A 22,877-nucleotide genomic window follows, 5' to 3' on the forward strand; every position below is an offset into this window, starting at 1 on the left:
GCATCTCCATAAGTGAAGGCAAATTTGCATTTGCTTCTTAAAAATCAGGCAATTAACCCAAGTGTTATACTAAACGACGTATACACCAAAGTGCCATCTTTCTGCAAAATTTGCGCGAGAACAGTGCAGCGGTGAGCACAAAACCATTTTTCGAACATGCGCAGCAGGGCCCTCTACATAGATGTAGCACAAATAAACATAACCACAAATTGCAAGGGACAAATTAGACTAAAAGCCATGGATGGAGGAAGAAAAATATTGGAGGAAGCATTACGTCACGCAGCCAGTCTTGGCAAGCGAACGCTTCGTTACACTGTAGCTTCGTGTAGCCAGCAGTGGTGGCACAACACGTGACCTCTTGCGTCGAGATCACGGAGAATCGAGATTTGCCGAGACGTTTGGCTACCGGTAGTTTTTATTCGGTACGCGCTCGGCCGGCAGCTGCTCACATGCAGGAAGGAAAAAGATTGTTCCTTGTTTTGTTTTTTTTCTTTGGTTTTGTTTATTTCAAATGGTTTCGAATGCGCATTGAACAAAAAAAAACGTATCCTCCGTGCTGTGACGTTTTTATCATGTGTTGGGCCCAGTTGGCGACAGTCGCGTTGTGGTATGCTCCCTCTACAGTGCCTAATATATACTTACCAAGGAGGTTATAAAAAATATGTCACAGTTTCGCCCTAAGGGCGAAGCAATGAATGCGATAGCAACACAGCAATGTCATACGAAGTAAGGTGAGCGGCTTTGGTAGCAATATGAATTGTAGTAAACATGAGCTGATTAAGTAAGCAGGTGTGCTGCGACGTAAGTAGACCGACATGAAGAGAGACTCGATGACCACGAGAAGGCGCGTGTGAAACGGTGGTGTTGATGAGAAGCGCTGCCCGTGGGCAGCGCGTGCGAAGGGACACACCTGTAGCGCTGCACTGCCGATCCGGGCAGCATTGCATGTGTAGCGTGCGTTGGAAAATGTGGCCCGACTATTACTAACTGTGGTGTGAGCGCGCACAAACAAACATGAATAGATCACACTGAATGACTGCAGACAACGACTGTCAAAACGCTGGCAGCAAGCGCATATATATGCCGCAGCGGGCGAAGGTACGTGCGGTCTATCGCTTCAACGGAAACTGAGCGGCGAATGCACAGCGCATAAAGGTCAGAGCCGTGTGGAGATAAGAGACGGTGCGAGCGAGCGACGAGCGCGGTTGGCAGAGTAGAAATGCGCCCCCCCCCCTCCGGCGCTCGCTTTCCGCTTCCTTGCTTGCGCGTGGAAGATTGAGTGCGTTCGCTCTCCATGACAGTGTGCGTCCCCGCACGCTTCCGCTCGGGCATACGGCGCGCGGCGAAGATTTTATCTATACGGAACCTCACGGCGACGGCGACGACGACGGCGACGCCGACGGCAGAAATCCGGTGGAAGTGTCCATATAATTGCTATCGCAATAAAACTTCTGGAGTGGAGATGCCGCGCCGCGGCTGACGCCGGCGACCGCCATATTGCTCCAGGCAGAAAACATAGCTGCGCCGCTTGGGCCCTTGCGGTAGTTCGGCTGTTGCGGCCTTTATCCACGCTTACTGCTTAGTTACGGTCTGTTTAGCGGTAGTTGTGCGTTTGTAAGGGAACATCCAAGCTCTGCTGAACGGGATGGTGTACGCCTGCGTCGCCTTCGGCTGCACGAATCGTGCGAAGCAAAAATCATGAGTAACGTTTCACGTCTAAGTAGCGCGAAAAAGCCTTCAATCGCTCGATCATTGCTGTGCACTATCTCCGTCGAGGAGGGCTGTTGTACCTGAAATCTACCATTTAACTGGCGAATATAAGCTGAAACAAGCTTTTTTTTTTTGCGTATGTTTGCGCGACAGGTTCCCGAAAGAGAAAACGCATCGTGACGCATGGCAGCCCACTCTCCTCAGAGATCGCTGGGCGCCTAAAGATTCGGATGTTCTTTGTTCGGTGCACTTTGAAGAGCGTTGTTTTGACAGGTCTAGTCAAACGATAAGGCTGCGACAGGGCAGCACTGAAACCATTTTTCCAGCGTTCCCCGCACATCTGCATAAAATAGCGAGTTCGTAAGAAATGCTTGCTGTTCTTATATATTTTCGGTGCGCTTGCATATGAGATTCCGCTTGTCGAGAGGAACTATTTACTACTTATTTATATAAAATTATACAGCTTTCAGACCTGGCGGACGCCGCAGCTGCATCTCACAAGTTGACTGTTTATAATTACGTGCATACATATTAGCATGCAACAGTTTCGCATTAAAACAAGAAAACTGACGTAACTGGTAAATAAAGAGTATTGCCAGTCACATATCGTGTGTGTAACAACACGATATGTGCCTGGAGCAACAACAGTTCTTGTGCAGCCATAGGTATCCTATCTCGGCATAATTAACCTTGGGCTGGAATGCGAAAATTACTGTTTTTTGAGATCAAGCTGCTGTTACATGCCATCGTGTAAAGTTCTATGCAAATCAAAGTTCATACAAATTTGTCTATTGCGGACTCACGATCTTTACAATATTTAAAAGCCATTATTCGTAGTTACTGAACTGTTACTGAGCCTTAAGAAGTGACATTATCAGAATGCCTTTAATTTGGGGCATTGGTGCAATTTTTTGGTTTTGCGCAGCCAAAAATATGTTTGTTTTGATGTGTTTGCATTTTGTGTATGGCTGTTGGATATTGTTTTCCTATAGTATACACTGTGATGCACCAGGTAGTTGTGGAATATTTTATTCATTTTTTCTACCATGTTGTTTTATGCTTATTTTTATCAAAATAACTCGGACATAATAAAAGTTTATTTACCACTTTACTGATTTCACCTTGTACTTCGTGTCACTTCGGTAATGTGGCAAACTGATGAGCATAAAAGGCGTTACAGCTTCAGCCCACGTATTCTTGCATTAACTGCCTTGTGGATTTGTCTTTAACCTGACAAGACAAAGATTACTGGGGATTCCTAATGATACAACTAGGTGACAAGAAAGCCCTAGCGTCGCTAACTCAATGATACGATGGCCGCTTTCCACCTCTTTTACGGAGTCTTCGTCACTTTATTTCGTCACAATTTTTTCAGCAAAAAGTCACTATAAATTCGCCTAATTCACCTCTCTGTGCACGCACTATCGCCTCAGTTCAATTGAGTAATCACTTTTAGACTGTTAAATGTGGCTTTCTCATCATCATCAACTAGCACAGCACCGCGTGTTCTTCCCATCATTAGCTTTCGTTAAAATCCTATCACCCTTTAATCCACTATTATTTACGCCTAATTCAACATTTTTACAGTCTTAATACACTTCATTCACCTCTCTATATTCATTGTTACTTTAGTTTACATGCTTAATTAATATTGTATACTTAATAGTGGTTTTGCGCGCGCTATCGCCTCTTTTCCTAAGAGGATCCTTTCGTGTCAACAACACGGTTTTGAAATGGCCTTAAGATGGGCACCCCACCATGAGTTATGCATAAAAGCCTGTCGCATTCAAAAAACATCTGCGCCAAATAAATCATAGTAATTCTCCCGCTTTCATCATAAAACACCACCACGAAAGCGCACTGGTTACGCTACAAGGCGTGCAAGTAGCGCTCGCTCTTGCCTGGAGCAAGATGACCGCTAACCGGTTTCCCAGGCTTCAGCCGGTCGCATGGGTGCGCATAGGGGATCTCCACTCCAGAAGTTTTTTTATAACCTCCTTGATACTTACGTACGTATTGACCCTTTTCGCGGAGCAGTTTGCTCTAGAGGAACGAGATGGCGCTTTTTGCGGCGCGCCATACGTTGCCTGAGCGAATGCGCACGAATACGAAACCAGTACTGCTTCTGCTCTGCTACTATGCGATCAGCTGTCGGAAATGCAAACTGGGTGTTCGCTAATGCACTGTGCTCAATTCAGGCTGCAAAATGTGTAACGATAAAGGGAAGACGTGTGCGGTAGTTCGCTGCAAAAATAGTGGTTCATATATTAAGGAATGGAATCAACCTGTGTCGCCGCTGCTACGTAAGGGCTGCCTGTGTTGCCGCCCTTCGTGATGCACGGCTTTCAACGAGGATCAAAAAAGATCAGTCATCCGCCAGCGCTATATAGCTAACCTCCAAAGAAAGGTCTTCAACTCCGGAACGTCGGCACTTAAGAGGGAGTACCGCTTGTTACAAAAGGAAGTAGCGCCACTTACTGGCATAGTAAGCTTCTCGCACGTTATTTACACACATCCTCGCCGACTCGTACGCAAACTTACGCCCACCCTATCGCCAACGTATCAATAACAAGTGAATGGGCGCACACTTGAACCAATGTGCCAAAGCATGAGTGACGGCAACTACACCGGCAAGACACGTATGTTTGAAGCTGAATGTTTCGTGACGGTCCGCAGAGTAAGCGAGGGACTAGCGATAATACGTCTTTGCCATAAGCTACTGCAACGTGCAGAACATTTACATTCCAAGCATTGTGCGCTGGAAGAACAAATCTATCGCAGCACATCACACCCGAGAGCGATTAGGCTGAAAATAAACAATCAGACAGCGGCCACACCGAGGAACTTTGCTGAATCAGAAACATGACAAGCCGCTGCTTCAAAATGTTTGCCAAATAAAGAATGAACAGTACACTGATCCAGATTTAATTTATAAGCGGGACGTTTGGACAGCTTGGAATATATTTCTAGCCCCGCTTTTAGTACAAGCACCGTATAAACTGATCGCGCTGTTTGGACAAGGCGTCATGCGCTCTGAAAGCACTTACATGTCCTCTAAAGCTGTGGCCTAAGCTTCGTGTCGTCCACACAGTCACCGCCTACGATATGCGTCGAAACGGAGGTTTGCTGCGCCGCACCGGCGTCACGCGCTTGCATTGTAATCGCGGAGGCAACGAAGGCAGCTGAGGTAGAGTGTACTAGAATATGGTCCAGACTATGGTCAGCTAGAGTGTACTAGACCATTGTCTAGTACACTCTAGCTGAGGCAAGCAATGGACACGTCACCCCGGGAGCGCCGCGAAAAGGGTCAATATTCTAGGCACTGTACTCCCTCCTATATTTTCCTTCCTCCATGCTAAAAGCAATGATTGACATAACTAGGGCGTATACTGAGCAATTAAAATCTAATAGTAAATAAACATATTTCTAAATCCTTACACAAAGAGCAGTTTTTATGCCTTTTTAATGAAAAATCCATAGAGCTGAAAATCAACAAGCATCACTCCAGCTTTCACAGCCAGTAGGCGGAGCCACAAGGGGACGTGCTGGGCGCCATATTTAAATGACGCGCAGCTTGTCTCTTAGTGAAAACATGTGCCGTAGGTGATGGATGGTGAAATATTTTAGCGTTAAAATAAAAAAAAGAAAGGTTTTGGCCGATTTTATCTCGTCTCGTTGGCACACAGTTGTTTGTTTAACCCTTTGAGACTTCTCATTACGTCGCGTGTTGGCGGTACTAATGGAAACGTTCTGAAGCTGTAGGCACGCCTCCGCAGTTCCGATGAAAAGTTCCTTTTTCCCCTTTATTTCCCCCTCTTTTTTTCCACAATAATCAAGTTCCTATGTGCGTTGGACCGCGTGCCTGGTAACCCGCGCTGTTGTTCTTATGCAGAGGGGCGCCTGTGCGGTCAGCAACTGAGCGAGACCCAGTGCTTGGCGTCCTGTGGTCCAGGCACGGTGGACGGCCGCTGCCGCTGGCGCCATGGCTCTAATGGGCGCCACCTCACTACACGTTACAGCACCTGCACTGGGGATCCAGAGAGTTGTCCCGATGGCATCTGCGACGAGCTGGAGCTTATGCAGCCCTCGCTATGTCCACAGGATTGTGCAGAGCACGTGGTCGGCGAGGCTGTGGCAGGGCCGTCCGGCAAAGGAATCGAGAAGGCCATGGGTATTTGTTCGTGTGCCTCGGCCGAAAGTTGCACCTGCACCAAACTTCCCGCCCGTCCTGACAGCCGCGACAGTGTGCTTGTCGCCCACCCATGGCCGCCAAGTGCTCATGAAGACAGACAGCGCTCATTTGGCCACCAGCCTGCAATTACCGACCTTGGGCGGCGGCCAGGTGAGCCCTGGTGGCACGTTTGGCGATGTGCCTTCGACATGTCTCTTGGGCGGATTGGTTCGCCTCACAGCGATGTTTGTCGTCTTTCTGTTGCTTCAAGCTGTAATGTGCATGTTACACTGTTTATCAAGAATATGAAAGTCTTCTTCCGCGGTGTCTAGAAGGGGGTGAGGCGTGTAGAGATAATAATGCCATGAATACAGAGGGTGATGATAAGATTCGAGTTGGATTTCTTTTTTTTTTCTTTTTTTTAAGGAACATTTGCAGTTTTATTTACAGCAACGTTTGGTGCCAACGCTGGAGGGGGGGTCTATTCTGGGCATGTCCACCTAGTGTACATGTCCATTTCGTCTGCTGCTGAAGTTCTGATTGGCTGGGAGTGCCTGTCTCTCCCACGCGTACCCCAGCCCAGATGGGGTACGCGTGGGAATGGGGTCCATGATGGATGGTGAAGCAGGCGGGAGGAAGAAAGGCTTTGCTGTAAATTTTCCAAGCTCGTAGATATGCGCCAGTGACAACAAAGATTTGTCTTTCTAGTGGGAAAGCACTACTAATGTCATGTAACAACAAAATAGGTAATAATAATAATAATAATTTGAGTGCTCAAATAAGAGATCATACTAGTTTGGCATGATCAGTGGAGAGCAGCACCTAGGTTTTTTATTATGTTATAAATCTGTCATAAAATTTTACGTGTTTGTCTTGACCATTGACACCACTTGGTAACTCAAGTTTCACTTTATATATAGCATATGAGTAAGATTGTACATAGTGAAATGGTGGCCAAGACATTGAAATGAATTGTCATTGTGGGTTTGAGCATATGAGTAAGTTTCTCGAATTTAGTGCCAAACATTCGTTGAACAAATTGGGGCCAATGGGTCCAATTGTGTGAAGAAAACCAATTGGTTCAATTGAAAATCCTGTTGTTTTGTTTGATTGTCAACATATTGTAAATTGGTTGTCAACAGCCAAATAGACTATTGGTTCTCCCTATAAGAACTTGTTAAGATTCTTAGTTGTCAATAACCTTATAGGCTAGCTACTAGTTTTACTATTGGAATTAACGCTAGAGAAGGAGGTCGACAGCAGTGCTCTTTTTAGAAATAGGAAGCATGCAAAAAAAAAAAAGCTGCAGCATGAGACCAATTGGAAATAGTAGCTTTGCTTACTACACCTTAGCTTTCTTTCTTTTTGTGCTCCCAGCTTTGGCTGTAATGTTTCATTGTGGGTGCGAGAAAAACCGATTGCAAAAGAAATTGATGGGTGGCTGTTGCCACCAGTGGTCTTTACCATGGGCACAACCGGGAAACAAGGAGAAGACAGGCAAGGAGAAGACAGGCACCTCTCTTCCTCCACCATTCCCTGTTGTGAAGCATGTATGGCTTTTACACTCTTCCTAATTGATGGGAATGCCTGTGTGCAGAGCCTGGTGGTTCGGTGGCACCTGCTGGGGCCGCAGCGTCCTGTGGTGCTGGTTGTGTGGCGTCATTGTGCCTGGCTAGCCTGCTGGTATCAGCCCTTGCAGTGGCTGCATTGGTGGTGCTCGTACGAAGGCGGCGTGTGGCCGCCAAGCACAAGTACCTGGGCTCGAGAGCTTCACTGTCAGTGCCCTCAGACTACATCGACAGCCGCAGCGCCACTTCGCCTGCTGCACCTGATGCCGCTGTGCAGGCCTCTACACCACACACTGATTCCGCAGCTGGATCACCGTTTTCCAAGCTGCAGGCAAGTTGCATGTACAGCAGGAGCAGAGCAGACGTAGCACACTTGCAGAAGGCGGGTCGAGTGCTCTGGGAAAAATTGGGCACAGAGAATAACATTAATTTACTTGCCCCTGTTGTAATGGTGCAGACGCATGCAGACACAAAGGAACTTCATATGATATTGTTGCTGTACTTGTCTGGCCATTTCTCTAGTTGCAGTTCTTTATACAGTATAGACCACTTATAATGTAACCGCTTATAGTACGGTCTTTTCAGACTCCCATGAATTTTCCCATAGCACTCGATTACGCATACCGCTTACAGTGCAGCCGCGTGAGACGAAATACCGGTTATAATGCGGTTCCCGTGGGAAAATTTCGCCGACAAGGGCGGTAGCGAGCACGCTTCTCAACAAGGTGCGCTCACCGATGGGAGAGGAGATCAACGAGGGCAATGCGGAGGAGGAGCATGAGACATGAAGCACGAGTCCAAGGGCGATAAAATCGTCGCCGCGCGCCGTATGTGCGAGTGAAAGCACGCGGAGGACGCTGCCTTCACGGAGAGCAAACGCACAGTGGAGAGCAAACGCGACTTCCATCGTGGGAAAGGCCGTGGGGCATGGGAGGGAAGGAGGGGGGGCGACGCTGTGCTGCGGCACCAAATGCGTATTTTGCAACCGGGCGCAAGGGGAACTGGAGACGCAATATCCCACGCGAAAGGAGCAAAGCGGGAAGGCAGCATGGGAGGGATGGTAGGGGGGGGGGGGGGGGCGGCTTCTACTTTGCCAACAAATGCGTTCGCGCCTGTGCCGGCTGTCGGTGTTGTCGCACGCACCGTACCTTGAAAGTGATCTCCACACGGCTCTGACCTTTGTATGCGCTGTGCTTACGCCGCTCAGTTTCCGTTGAAGCGATAGACTGCACGAACCTTCGCTCGCTGCAGCGGCCGCGTCTCCCGACGCCCGCGTTTTGACAGTGGTTGTCTGCGGTCATCGAGTCTATTCATGCTTGTGTGCATTGACACCACGCTTGTTAATTCAGTTAGTAAGCGAATGTGTCAAGATTATGCAGCTGATAAAACTACTATACCTACTCCTTATAGCTCTCTACTATCGCAATTGATGCTTCGCTTTTCGGGTGAAACTGAGACATTTAAAAAAAAATATTACTTATCTTATTAAAAATTATTACTTTGTCTGCTTCATGCGAAGATTGTGGGTACTTGGACATTAACCTTTCAACGTTTGTAAATTTAAACGGACGCAAAACTTCCAGTCGCACACTTCGACTCTCGGATACGCGCGGCTACTTGGTCTACATGTTTTGCATATGTGCAGGGCTTGAAAATCGTTGTTTTAGTTATAGTGCAGTACCACTTATAGTGCAGATATTCATGACTCCGGCGACTTACGTTATAAGCGGTCTACACTGTACTCGGCAATTACGTAGCAGAGAGATACATGTGAAATGTGGGTCGCTCTGCTCTACTTTGTCCTATATTGTGTGCAAGCCTTGTCTGCTTTTGTTTACAAAGTGCCATGAATCCATGGGCTGGGTGTCTGTATTGGCAAGCACTGATGCAAAGAAGGCCTCCACTTTCATCTTTACTTGCAGTGAAAAAGACCATTCTTTCTCCTACCTATTTATTTTTAAGTAAAGTTAACTTTGACAACAATTATAAACTTGAAACTGGGGTTTGTTGCCTGTGTTCATTTGTCCATCCTTTGCATTAGGCCATCACCGTCAGACATTGGACATTCTTATCCTCATCTGCACCCTCACTACATGGTGAAGAAAAACAACTTTGCCCACCACTGCCACTGAGGATTAAACCCATGCCTCTTTGGCAACGTGCAATTGGGAGTCGGATGCACTAAACACTGAGCTTTCATGCTTGGCAATTTCTGTAGGGTTTTGTGCACTACTCAGGCCCAGAGAATTGTCTGTGCATGTATTTCGGAGGCTGCAGCAGGTGATATGGTAGCAGATGAAGCCAACGTTGTGCACATCACAAAGCAGTTGTTCTTGAGAAGATAGTGGTGTCAAACGTTAAAGAACCCTAGGTGGTCAAAATTCGTCCAGAGCCCCCCACTACATATGGCATGCCTCATAATCAGATCATGGTTTTGATATGTAAAACCCCAGAATTTAATTAATGGGGGTGTTGACTGTGAGAGCCTGCTGCTGTAGCAGTAAATCAGTTCAGGTTCAGAGGAATCACAGAAGTTGATCTGCAGATTTTTTATATATGTTTATTTTATTATAACATAGTGCATGTAAAACACACACAATATGAGTGTGCCAGCGTGACACCTCTTAAACATACGTCTAATAAGGGGAAAACTACAGTGAAGTACCCAAAATCACAGTAGAAGTGCTAAAGTTCAAGTAAATTTCATTCAACGATCACTGTCGCTTTTGCACATTCACTGACAGATGATAGCCTACAAAATGATAACGAGGAAAGTAAAAAGGAACAAAAAATTATGGACATCTAACACACATCTTCGAATCATTGTGAAACGAAGCTTTCATGAAGTGTTTAATGAAATGCTATAAATTTGCCCATTTCATTCCTGCATCTTTGGAGTAATAGAAACTAGAGTGCACATGTCTGCTTTCATGCACCTGTGCTATACAATGTGACACACGTGGCGATAATCATAAGGAGCTACATACAACGAAAAAGACTCAAAACTCCAACGAAAAGACAGGCAAAAGGCAGGCTGCAGCGAAGTTTCTCATGGCTAAAAAGCGCAAAGAATTATTTTTCAAGCAAGGGCATTCATTCTGCGTTCAGTTACGCGTTCAGTTTCTCTAATAGTTCCCAATTAGTATCTGCTGGCATTTCTTTGTTTTCGAAAAAGAACCTCATGGTAAATAACACATTCAGAACATATAAGGGGATGTCTTGCTCAACCTTCAGAATGCGGCCTTTTCTTTAAATAATTTTGTTCCTCCTTGTGTTGTCAGTCTCCACTGAAGATAAATCCTCAAGTGTCATTTTTAACAACTAATGCATCTTCATAAAAAGTATTTGTAATTTCACACAGACGTTCACACATATCTACTACTCTTTGAAGTCGCCCACTTTATCCTGGCCAAAAAATAGAAAAGCTCAATCAGAGCATGCTTGAACAGATCAACGCAACACAAATACATTATTTGCTGATAAAAGTGCACTTGACATGTCACTAAAGATTTGAACAAGTTGCATCTGCATTTGGTGTTTACATACAGTGTTATCTAAGAAGGTTGCAAAATTTTTGGGCAGATATCTGTGTTTACCATAACTTAGATCAGGGCAGAAAACCACTATAATGAGGAGAATGCACAATAGAGCATTCTCTGCCATGTAATAATCTGTTAATTCCCTAGAAAAAAAGCAGGTGAAACAGCTTCCTGCCTCCCTCCAGTGTTGGTCGTCACAGGCTCATATGGCATAATGACATTTCCAAAGTAAATATGTGCATTACATTTTTAAGACCTTTTTAAAGCTTGCAGCCCTTTATGCGGAATGTCTCACGACTTCAAGTGTACCAGAAAACTGGAAAAAACGCCAACATTATACTCATCCACAAGTAGGGAAACATTAAAGAATTGAAGAATTATATACCCATTAGCTTGCTCTCAGTATTGTATAAAATATTCACTAGGGTAATTTCAAATAGAATCAGGGCAACACTTGACTTCAGCCAACCAAGAGAACAAGCTGGCTTCTTCAGGAAGGGACATTCTACAATGAATCATATCCATGTCATCAACCAGGTAATAGAGAAATCTGCAGAGTACAATCAACCTCTCTATATGACTTTCATAGATTATGTAAAAGCTTTTGATTCAGTAGAGATACCAGCAGTCATAGAGGTATTACGTAACCAAGGAGTACAGGATGCATACATGAATATATTGGCAAATATCTACAAGGATTGCACAGCAACCTTGGTTCTCCACAAGAAAAGTAGAAAGTTACCTATCAAGAAAGGGGTCAGGCAAGGAGACACAATCTCTCCAATGCTATTCACTGCATGCTGTTGCGATATGCCGAGGTCCGAGCGGCCACGCAGATTTCATGGATGGTGCCGTGCTAGGTGCCAAGAGGAGGAGATATCCAGGGAGATTAGAAAACTGTTTTATATACACTGTACATGGTGGTATTTTACAAGAAGGGCTCCGTGATATTGGAGCCGTCCACGTGCTAACGTCTTTGCATGTAGTAGCGTTTACATCTCCGAGCGTTCCACATGGTCGAGCGTCCTCACAACACTCAAATCCCGCTTTTTTATCCCTTTCGTTTCCCTCTTTCACTCGATGAGGGAACGCACTTTAGTTCTTCTTAGCCAATGACCACCTTCGACCGGTTCTCCATATCCCGCACATGATGTGCCATCGTTTCCCGCCGGGCTTCGCCTCCAATCTTGCCTGGTCGCCCCCGAACATAGGCAGCGGTTGACACCTTGGGAACCGAACGTTGATGTGGCTCCCACGGGATCGCTAGACACTGGCCCTTTTCAAGAGTCGCCTCTCCGTAGCGGTCAGTTCGCGGAAGCCACCATTTCCAGGGAGGGCGGTGGTTGGTGTCTCGAAAGGGGGTCCAAGTTGGCGCGTCGCAGTCGGCGCCGGGCCTCGTCGTAGTTCGGGCGGCGCTGGTAATTCACGGAAACGCACCAAAAGGCGACGTTTCCGTTTAGCGACGCATGAGGCCGATGACTCATTGCTCATCCATCTGTCCCAGGTGACACTTTGACACTCCTCGGCCGCGAGAAACGACAAGCGTGAAGAGCACTTGATAGCCTCATGTCTGTCGATGAGGTCCCCTTTGTCCCGAAGGACTGCCAGACACAACAAATTGCTTAGAAGAAGTATTCAAGCTCTTAGACTGGGAAGGCTTAGGAGTGAGAATCAATGGCGAATATCTCAGCAGCCTTCAGTTTGCAGATGACATTGGCCTCTTCAGCAGCAATGGGAATGAATTACAGCAAATGATTTAGGACCTTAACCGAGAAAGTGTAAGAGTGGGGTTGAAGATTAATATGCAGAAGACAAACATAATGTTCGATAGCCTGGCAAGGGAACAAGAATTCAGGATCGCCAGTCAGCCTCTAGAGTCTGTAAAGGAGTTCGTTTATCTAGGTCAATTACTCACAGGGGACGCTGATCATGAGAAAGAAATTTATAGAAGAATAAAATTGGGCTGGAGTGCATATGGCAGGCATTACCAAATCCTGACTGGGAGATTATCACTGTCGTTGAAAAGAAAAGTGTACAATCATTGCATTCTACCGATGCTAACATATGGGGCAGAAACTTGGAGGTTAACAAAGAAGCTTGAGAACAAGTTAAGGACCGCACAAGGATCGATGGAACGAAATATGTTAGGTCTAACATTAAGAGACAGGAAGAGAGCGGTGTGGATCAGAGAACAAACGGGGATAGCCCATATTCTAGTTGACATTATGTGGAAAAAGTGGAGCTGGGCAGGCCATGTAAGGCGTAGGATGGATAACCGATGGACCATTAGAGTTACAGAATGGATACCAAGAGAAGGGAAGCGCAGTCGAGGACGGCAGAAAACTAGGTGGAGTGATGAAGTTAGGAAATTCGCAGGCGCAAGTTGGAATCAGCTAGCGCAAGACAGGTGTAATTGGAGATCGCAGGGAGAGGCCTTCATCCTGCAGTGGACATAAATATAGGCTAATGATGATGATGATGAAAGTTCTACATTACATTTCAAAACATTGCGCATACTATAAAGCTACTTTTCAATTCCGTGCTTGCAGCTAGAAGCACGCTACATATAACTCATCTCTCGTGGTCTTTGGAATACAACCGAATCCACCTATAATGATCCATGTGTTAACACTATATCGGATGTAAAAATGAGCAGCTGATGCACCATCAACTTTCGTATGTGTTCTATGGCAAAATGAACTGCTTACGACAATGCTCCCATGCCGCATTATTGGTTATAACAAATAATTCTACCTACTGGGTGTGTGCCAAAATGAAAGAGAAAGCAAAATCCTTGGGAGAAAAAAAATGAGAACTGCCACATTCGTCTGCATGCCCCACGCATACCTCATGCTCCTCTCCCGCCTCCCTTCCGCCGCTCGGATATCGACGCAGTCGACTGATGTATCAGAGGGGTAGAATGGAGAGGATGTGGCGAAAGTTTGGGGCATGCAGGTGGATGCGGCGGCTCACATTTGTTTGTTCTGTTTTTTTTTTTTCTTTCCTGGATTTCGCATTCCTTTTCTTTATGGTGCACACACCCAGTAGCCAGAGTTAATTGTTACAGCTAATAATGCGGCATGTGAACATGTAAGTGGTTTATTTTATGACAGAATGCACACAAAAGTTCACTGAAGTAGCATCTCGTTGTTACATCCAAATATTGTTAAAACTGGTAATGCTATAAGTGGATTCGACTGTACTTCTTTCCGGGAATTAAAATCTGTGGATGTTTGTCCCCTCTTATTTGTTTGTGCAACCCAATTCTAACAATTATTGATTACAACAATTGAATTCTCTTGGCTCATGATGCTTTTTTTTGCATCATGTTTTTTTTTTTGTTAACTACACATGCACAAAGTTATCTGTAATGTGTGTTTCAGTGAGAGGTAATTACAGAAATAAATAGCAATGTCTGAGTGATTCTTATTGTTATATTAGACTGGCCGGTGCTTAAGAGAAAGAAAGAGAAAGAAAAAATGTATTATCTGATATGCCTGGTAGGGCGTTAAATGTCCAGGACCACCCTGGCCTGCTTTGCCAGATCTACGTAATTTGAATGATTACAGTAATATCGTAGCTGCCTCATTTTGCTGTGCAGGTGGATGAGCAGTGGGAGTATCCCAGGGAGAACCTCATCTTGGAGCAAAGTCTGGGCGAAGGAGAATTTGGCCGTGTGGTGCGAGCTCGTGCCCGTGACATCGGCGGTGTGCGAGGCTTCACCACGGTGGCGGTCAAGATGCTCAAAGGTTACCTAGTTTTTGTTCAAACTATAACCAGCCCCCAGTGCACTTGCGTTGTCAGATAGTCCCCATTTCTAAAAAATCTTAATTCTCTAGTGGTATCCAGTGTGTCACTACATTGCTTCAGTGCTAATCGCATAAAGTTGACATTCACCATTAGATTCCCAGATAACTATTTATGATCCATAGATGTCCACAGAACATGATGTTTTAGACATTGCACACATCCAGTAGATATCTAGATTTATCTAAACAACATTACAAATACATGCCATGGATACTCTTAGTTCCATCCAGATCACATTGCTGTAACTTTGTAAGGATATTGCAGCTGGACATATGTGACCTCTAATAAATGTTCACTTTAGGCCTGCAGATGTCTATAGAACATCTAGTGGATATTTTTCAGTTCACGCTAGCGAGCCATACTTGCAGGTACCACAGCAGATGTACTATCAAGGGCAAATTCAATATAATGTTTGCTGCAGACGTTATGTGGCAGAACGCTATACAGCAAGATCAGGTACATCACATGCACACATTAATGCACATACCTGTGACGAGGAAGCGCAGCATGCTCGTTCTCCCGGACCTCTTGCGTGGCACACTGATCATATACTATATTAACTAAAGTTAAAAGTAAATTGTATCAGAAAATAGGCAGAATATATAAAATACAGTGGAATCTTGTTGATACGATCTTCACGGGAATGGAAAATAAAGCGTGTCATCCGAAAATCGTATCATCCAACGTATTATTCAACCAGATAGTATTATTGGGAAAAAGAGAAAAAAATTATCATCTCAAAAATGAGATTTACGCAGAATTATCAACGATTCTACGTATTACGCAGAATCGTATCAACGAGGTTCCACTGTACATATGAGATGCAGACATGATAGTTTCAAACTATAATACTATGAACAAATAAGAAAACAATTCTGTAGTAGGTAAACTAAGAAAAAAAGGCCTGTGTGGCAAGGCAACTATTCATGTGTGGTCTGAAAAAATATTTTTGTCATGTTGTTACCAAATACATTAGACGTCATGTGATCAGCAACGCATCGCGCCAAAGCCAAGGGCTACTACATTTCAGAACGAAAATTCTCACACAATTTCCTACAAGCCTTCAGTGTCTAACCTGAGCTTATGGTTCCACCTTTTACTTCTGCAAAATTTAGGTACCACATTCAAGGTGAATGGTATTTCATGCGCAATAAAGCTCAGGGAATTTAGCGTTTTCAAACGTGATGTTGCATAAAAATTTAATTACGAAACTTTATTTACACCCCCAACCGACACAGCATCTTAAATCTTCAGGAAAACCTAAAATGCAGCCACCTGATATGATGTAGCACGTACATCTCTACGATGTCAGTATGTAATACCCACAAAGAGTCCAATTCTAAAGTAGAATGAGCGTCAGTAAAACATTGGCTGCTTGATATTTACAAAGTACATGTTAGTAGGACGTCCCTTAGATGTTATGTGGAGACCTGGATGAATGGATTGTACCTGAATGTTGATAGGTTATTGGTGGTTCACTGGGATGGATTCTCCGTATTTAAAAAAAAAATTTTTTTTGCAACACTAAAGTGGAGCTTAAAAACTGGCAGTAATGTAGTACCTTTGGCAGGAATTCTTGTAGCTGAACTGAGACAAGTCCAAGGCACAGGTCAACTTTCTGCTTTAAAGGAAAGCAGATTCAACTTTTAAATTGGTACGTGACACTTGATGTGGCATTCACAATGGAACTCCGTGGTCAGAAGAGTACCTGCCGCACCTCCACCAAAAATGTTACCTGGAAGTATAGTAGGTAGGATGATACAAGATGGAGGCCAGCACACTGGTACAAAGGTGCTTCATCGTCTTCAGTCTGATGACCGCTAACTTTCCTACCTAGTTTCCTACCTGCTGGACTTCCACGTAATAACATGGAAACTGTTTTATTTTATTTCTCTGTAATAACCCTTGTTTAACCATCTCAGTTTCTCATTGGAAGTGCTCGTTGAGGTCTGTATGCATGTAGGACAAGGGGCATAAACACATGTTCCGCAGTACCTGGTGATGTTCCCTTGAGCCGGAAAGTTTGAGATCGCCTGTTCCAAATTCATAAAGTGGCAGCTGTGCCACAGACGGTGCACCAGACGACACCCTGGGCATAGCTCTCGACATGCTATAAGTGGCATGTCGAGTGGCATAAGTGGCATATACAAGTCACTTTGCCCTTTTATAACTGCGGTCATGGACAGCCTTAGCAAAGAAAGAGGTTCTGTGAGCAAAGTGTTACATACTGAGTGTTTTGGTGTTTTGCTGATCATCGAGTAGCTTCAATATATAGTGCCAGTTCATGGCACCTGACATGCGAACAGAGTGCGATCAGAAATCACATTTTATGTACGTACCTTACTGATCGAAAGCAAAAGTGACTTACTGTTGTAGAGTGCTCCAACCAGTTGCATTTTATTATTAGTAAGCACATGGTGGCACATGCGATATAGGTTTAATGAAATAAACTTTTCCCTTAAGTGACCAATAATGAGATTCCATGTGTGCGCTTGTTTCCACTCTTATTTTTAGGCAATTGGACACCAGCTGAGGAACAAGATTTGCTATCAGAATTTTGTATGCTCAAGGAAGTCAACCATCCCAACGTGATACGTCTTCTGGGGGGCTGCACCACGAAAGGTGAGTATTGTGCATTATTTTTCATACAGATTGTTCCACGCTTTAGTAGTTTCTTTTTTCTTGTTAACTGTGAAAGTTTTTATTTTGCTGTCTCACTCATGTAATTTATTTTGATGTTGCTAGCTTGCAGTACGAAGAAGCTGCTTCGGTTTGTGAATCACTAGGCCTCACTCTTTACTGGCGCTTTTCCTGTCTCATTGATTAAATTTGTTATGTGTTAAATGGTGTTCTAAGCACGTTTTATGGAATCTGCCACTGTTATGGTTTTTATCATGGTCATCTTTAATTTTGTTCAAATTATTTCGCTGTTGAAATTTAATGTTAGGCATAACAAAAACAAAAACAATGTAAAAACCTTACACTATATTCTGGAGCGGCATAGCAGTAGGAGTGATCTAATAACAGCCACCTTCAACGGTACAAAAGATAAAATTGTGCTGCTGCTTCTTGAAAGCACAATTGCGATAGCATGACAAGCTACTTACATATGGCTTTGTGGAAGCTTTATCTAGTTTTGCCATAATTTAGATTAGTCCAGCTTAGCTATACTATATTGTTTTGAAACTTTTGATAGCTTACTTTAGTGCCTCTCAGCCAGAAGTGTCACTGCTCTGCTTTTATGAAGCTAGCCGAAATTAATGTAGACCAAGTCGCATTTGCTTTTAAAATGCAGTGCCACATTTAGGCAGTTGTTTCCTTAATATTTGCTGCCTTGCACAGTGCTATTTCATCTGCTTAATCTCTTTCTATTGTCCTTATTGGTGTGTTTCCCTTCCAATTTTTCATTGTGCTTGTTGTCACAATGTTGCTCTGGAAATTAACAAAATGTGTATGTATATATAAACAGATAAACAAACAAAACAAACAAAATTACTGAGAAGGAAAAACAAACCCTCCACATGTCTCACCTATTCTGAAAAAAATTTATATTTGACTAAAATTTCACAGCATACCAGTTCAGCAGCAAAAATAGTTCCACAAAATAGCATGTACATAGAAGACTGCCCCGAAATGGCCATGTGTTAATGACTAAGTGTATACTGTGGACCTGCGTATTTATATGGGCTGACCCTGCCGTACCTGGCAGCCAATACTCGGTCCAGGCCTGAGTGCTTGGGCAGTGTGATGCTTTCTTGTCCAGGTCTTGGGCCAAGCGCAGTCCAGAGTACTTTTATGTCAAAATACCACGCTACATAAAAGCCCAAGAGTGAATAGCAGGTTGTTCACTGACCACCGCAAATATTTTCTGCAGACACTGTGTCACGTACGTGGCAACCACATGGAAGTAACAATAAGGAAAATGTAGGGGCTTGGATTTTAGTAACATCCATACAAAGCCAACACACAATTACTTGGCTTCATTGTCTGTTGGCTCCATATATGGCAACCACATAAAAGGTACTTTCGGGATATTGTTGGTGTGGTGTGTCCTGGTGTCATTCTATGTATTTCATGGTGTGTTAAAACTGCACCGCCAGCATGGCAAAATGTATAGCATGGGAAATCTGCTTTAAGAGGTGTACACATAGTGCACATCTCAGCTGGGTTTACAGGATGGTCATTATGCTATCTAAAATAGGCGCGGCAGTGCCAGGCAATGTCATGCCAAAATGCTACCTTTCACATGGTTTGACTTTACTGTGCGCAGTACTGCACCCCCTATCACTGTGGCTGTTTAACACTTAAGACAAAACTTCCATCTTTTTATTATTATCTTTCATGTTTTACTCATGCGTGAGTCAAGAACAGAGCATAGCATGTTTAAGTGGGGACAAAAGTCAGGTGCTTGTTCTTGGAATGCTTTACTGGCTGGCTTCCAGTCACCCATAGTAGTCTCCGTGCTTTTAATTATAGCACCCTACAAACTCTTTGCTCATTTAATGACCAAAAAATGCAGCAGATTCAACGTGCCCTGTTAGAATCTATATGTACAGCGAAGCTTACGAGGCAGTGTTCACGCGCACCTTCTCATCTGGCTCAAGGATGCCCCGAACGAGGAGCTCTGCAATGCAATGCACCTTTGAACGCAACCAGCATTATAGGAGTTGACTCCTATAATGCGGGGACCAGCACAGAAAGCTGACTTTCTGCGCCATTTTAGGGTACCCGACCTCTCCCTCGAGGCGCAGATTACACTGTCCACGCGGTTACCAGGTGGCACAATGCATGTGCAACATGAGGCCATCTCCTCCAGTGCCCTCTCTCCTGTCTCATCGTGGCTCTCTGTGTCGAAGCCCCCTCATCCTCTCCACCTGCGGCCAACGACCCGCATGCGCAGGTCGTTTTCCCCCCTCTACCTTCCACTGCTGCGGGCGAAGTAGTGTGAGCCATCGCTCCTAGATGGCACCGTTGTCTCGCAGCCGAGTGCGAGCTATTCCGCAAGAAAGCACGAGCAGCAGCAGGCAGGCGGCAGCCACAGTCAGGAAAGTCCGGCATGGCTCACAAGGAAAGCTTTGCTTTAAAATATTGAAAAGTTCAAAGATTAATATAAATGAAACTGCCTACTAATGACTAAATGGAGTTCTTGCTAGGGTGAGACCTTACTAACAAGCTTTTCTTTTGTTATCAATACACGGCCAGTCCATCAGATGCTTTTCTCATATAGTAAGGGCAAAGGTGCCATGGTGCAAAGGTGCTCATGCTCATTGTGGTCAATTGATTTATTTATTGATTGATTGATTTTCATAAAATTGGAAATGAAAACTAATGTCACTGGCTTCTCCACAACCTTTGTCTGCTTGCAGGTGGACCGCTTTATGTAATCGTAGAGTATGCCGAGCTTGGCTCTCTGCTAAATGTACTGCGGCATAGTCGGCACATGGCAGTAGGGGGTGCAGACGTGACAGTTGTATGCAACCCAACGTACATGGCTCAAGAGCCAGCTCTGAGGAACCCAGAAGAGAATGCCGAAGATCCTGCCGAGCCTGAAGTGCCCAGCTTTAGCGATCTGATTTCTTTCGCTTATCAGATAGCAAAAGGGATGGCATACCTGGCTGACATGAAGGTTTGTTTCAATTACTATCTAACTTGATATTCCAGTGCTTCTTGTGTATGTGCACATGTGACTATATTTGCTTCACCAAAAGATAAAATTTGAAAAAGCAGTTATAACCAGTTAACTGAGATTAATGTACCTTTTTTCAGTAGCACTGGCTGTACGTGTCAAGCCACAGCATGCACATTACTACTTCTTCATACCTCGTGTGCCTATAAAAACACATGCTCATAAGCTAAGAGATACTAAAGCCAAACACTGAATAAGGTTTGTGAGGAATTTGATTTGGTGTGAAAAGAGTGCACAGCCCCAGTGATACTGCACATCACGGAAGAGGAGGAAAATCAGCATAGCACAGATGGAGTACTGCTGGCCGGAACTTCGTGAACGCTGCTCCCCCACACTAGTTACAGTGACAGATTGTTCTTATGAACTTGCTGTGCATTTGTTCTGCAGAAAAGGCTGCTTATTAACAAGGCAAATGAAAGCCATTTTTTGTGTTTTTAATTACGTGCCCACTCTGTGCGATGTTACAGATTTCATTCTTTCTGCATATTGCAATATTTTTATTCACAAAAAGTCTAATTGATGGGGTTTATTGCCAAAAGCAAGACAGGTGCTATGAGAGCAGGTGCCTTAGTAGAGGGCTCTAGATTAATTTTGGCCATCTAGGGTTCTTTAGCATGCAAGCAAAGCTCAGTAAATGAGCATTTGTGTGTTCCACCCCAATAAAATGTGATTGCTGTGGCCAGGAATCAAACGCACAACGTTGTTCTTGGCAGCAGAACATTTTAGCCACCGAGCTGTCATGGCAGACGTGAACAAAAAGTCTGCAAAAGTTGCTAGGTTAAATATTTGTTCATTTTTTAATCAAGTGTAATTCTTTTATTTACAGGGAAAGTACTAGTCTCGACCATAAATTGTTACCGTTATTTGATGCCATGAGGAGCTTATTGCAAAATCGCTATGGTGTCATCACGTGCATTTTGCTTTCACAAAATTCTTTGTTTTAACAAGTACATGTATGTACCAAGCTTTCACATTCAGTAAAAGTAACAGATAGGGTATTGCTGATATGTCTACAAGCCTACATTACTTTAGTAATTCCTTTGAGTCCCATGAAACTTCAATGCATTTAATTCAGTTATTTTAATGTTATCTCCTGAGCACGCACATTGTCACTAAGCTCTTGCACAGAACTACTATAAAAATATAGTCAATATCATTACCCTTGGCAATGTGAGCGAGCAAACATCTTACGTACATTTTTGCTACTTTCCTCTCTCGCAGCTCGTGCACAGGGACTTGGCGGCACGAAATATCCTTTTGGCTGAAGGAAATGTTATTAAGATCTCTGACTTTGGCCTAAGCCGGGACGTCTATGAGGGTGACACATACCTCAAGAAGAGTAGGGTAAGTGCCAACATGCCACCTAGTGCTTCTGCTGTGATTATGCAGCTGGAAAAGAGCCTCACATCTTTGTGTTACCAACGATTCTTTAGAAGAATAATGCAGATTAGGTGTGCTCTCTTAGGACACAATCGCAACCAAAATTTCTCTTTATTACGTTGATCCATGAAGCACTGTTACTGCGGTCGCATGAGCGTGTCACAGCTCTGTCTTCTTCTTAGAGGGGCCCTGAAACACTTTTTGAACATAGTAAAAAAATGTTGCCTGCTGTGAACATGTGAGCCAAATATTACTGCACTGCACGTAGCAGGTAATTTACGATCTCGTATAAAAAACAGAAAAATTGCTTGCTCTCGCTTCCGCACTGTCATCACGCAGCGTCATCGCAAGCAGCTGGATCCACTAATGCTATTGGCTGATTTTGTGATCGCGAGAGCATTCTCAGTAATACACAATTGCTAATTTTTAGTTAAATAGATAATACATATATATGTCAGCGATCTCAAAAAGACAGAAAAATTATTTCATCTTTGCACTGCCGGTCTACTCATGACGATTGCGCGTAGCTGTGTCTATTGCGTGTAGCCTCCGAGATAGCAGCGGAATGCTGCGGAGTGTAGTCTACTGCGGCCGCCAAAGGGTGCCTGAGCCTTTTTGCCGTCGAGACACTCAGCCTTTGGGCGCGGCTTTGCCCTCTTTTCTTCTCCCCTGTGTAGCTTCCAACGCGCAGCGGTGACATAAAGACAGAGACAGCCACGTTTCGGTACAATAACTCCACTAATACACGAAGGGTGTGAAAAAGTTTGTGGCATGAGATTCGTGAGATGACATTTAATAGTGATGCCATTCTATGATTAGTTAGAAAAGTGTTTCAGGGTCCCTTTAAGCTTTACTTGCAATTTCCATATAGACCTATAGCGTGGGAGAGACATTGACAAAAGATATCAGGACTGCATATCCTTATTACACTTTCAGGTGTTCCACCTCATTAAAGCTTCAAATGAGATTATATTGTACACTTCAACAAAAGCAATATTGTCTTATTATTGTGT

At 44.2% G+C, this 22,877-nt stretch overlaps 1 protein-coding gene across 1 annotated transcript in view; it reads left to right on the forward strand.

The window, feature by feature from the left end:
• Positions 1-22,877, forward strand: part of LOC119433582 (uncharacterized) — a 328,885-nt gene that overhangs the window by 285,956 nt on the left and 20,052 nt on the right. Inside the window, exons 10-15 of the mRNA XM_049672518.1 lie at positions 5,487-6,052; positions 7,479-7,780; positions 14,590-14,737; positions 17,313-17,420; positions 20,165-20,424; positions 21,706-21,828. Of these exons, the coding sequence (XP_049528475.1) occupies positions 5,487-6,052; positions 7,479-7,780; positions 14,590-14,737; positions 17,313-17,420; positions 20,165-20,424; positions 21,706-21,828 (1,507 nt within the window). The remainder of the gene's footprint in view (positions 1-5,486; positions 6,053-7,478; positions 7,781-14,589; positions 14,738-17,312; positions 17,421-20,164; positions 20,425-21,705; positions 21,829-22,877) is intronic.

The sequence above is a fragment of the Dermacentor silvarum genome, chromosome 1, assembly GCF_013339745.2.
Source record: "Dermacentor silvarum isolate Dsil-2018 chromosome 1, BIME_Dsil_1.4, whole genome shotgun sequence".
Lineage (NCBI taxonomy): Eukaryota > Metazoa > Arthropoda > Arachnida > Ixodida > Ixodidae > Dermacentor > Dermacentor silvarum.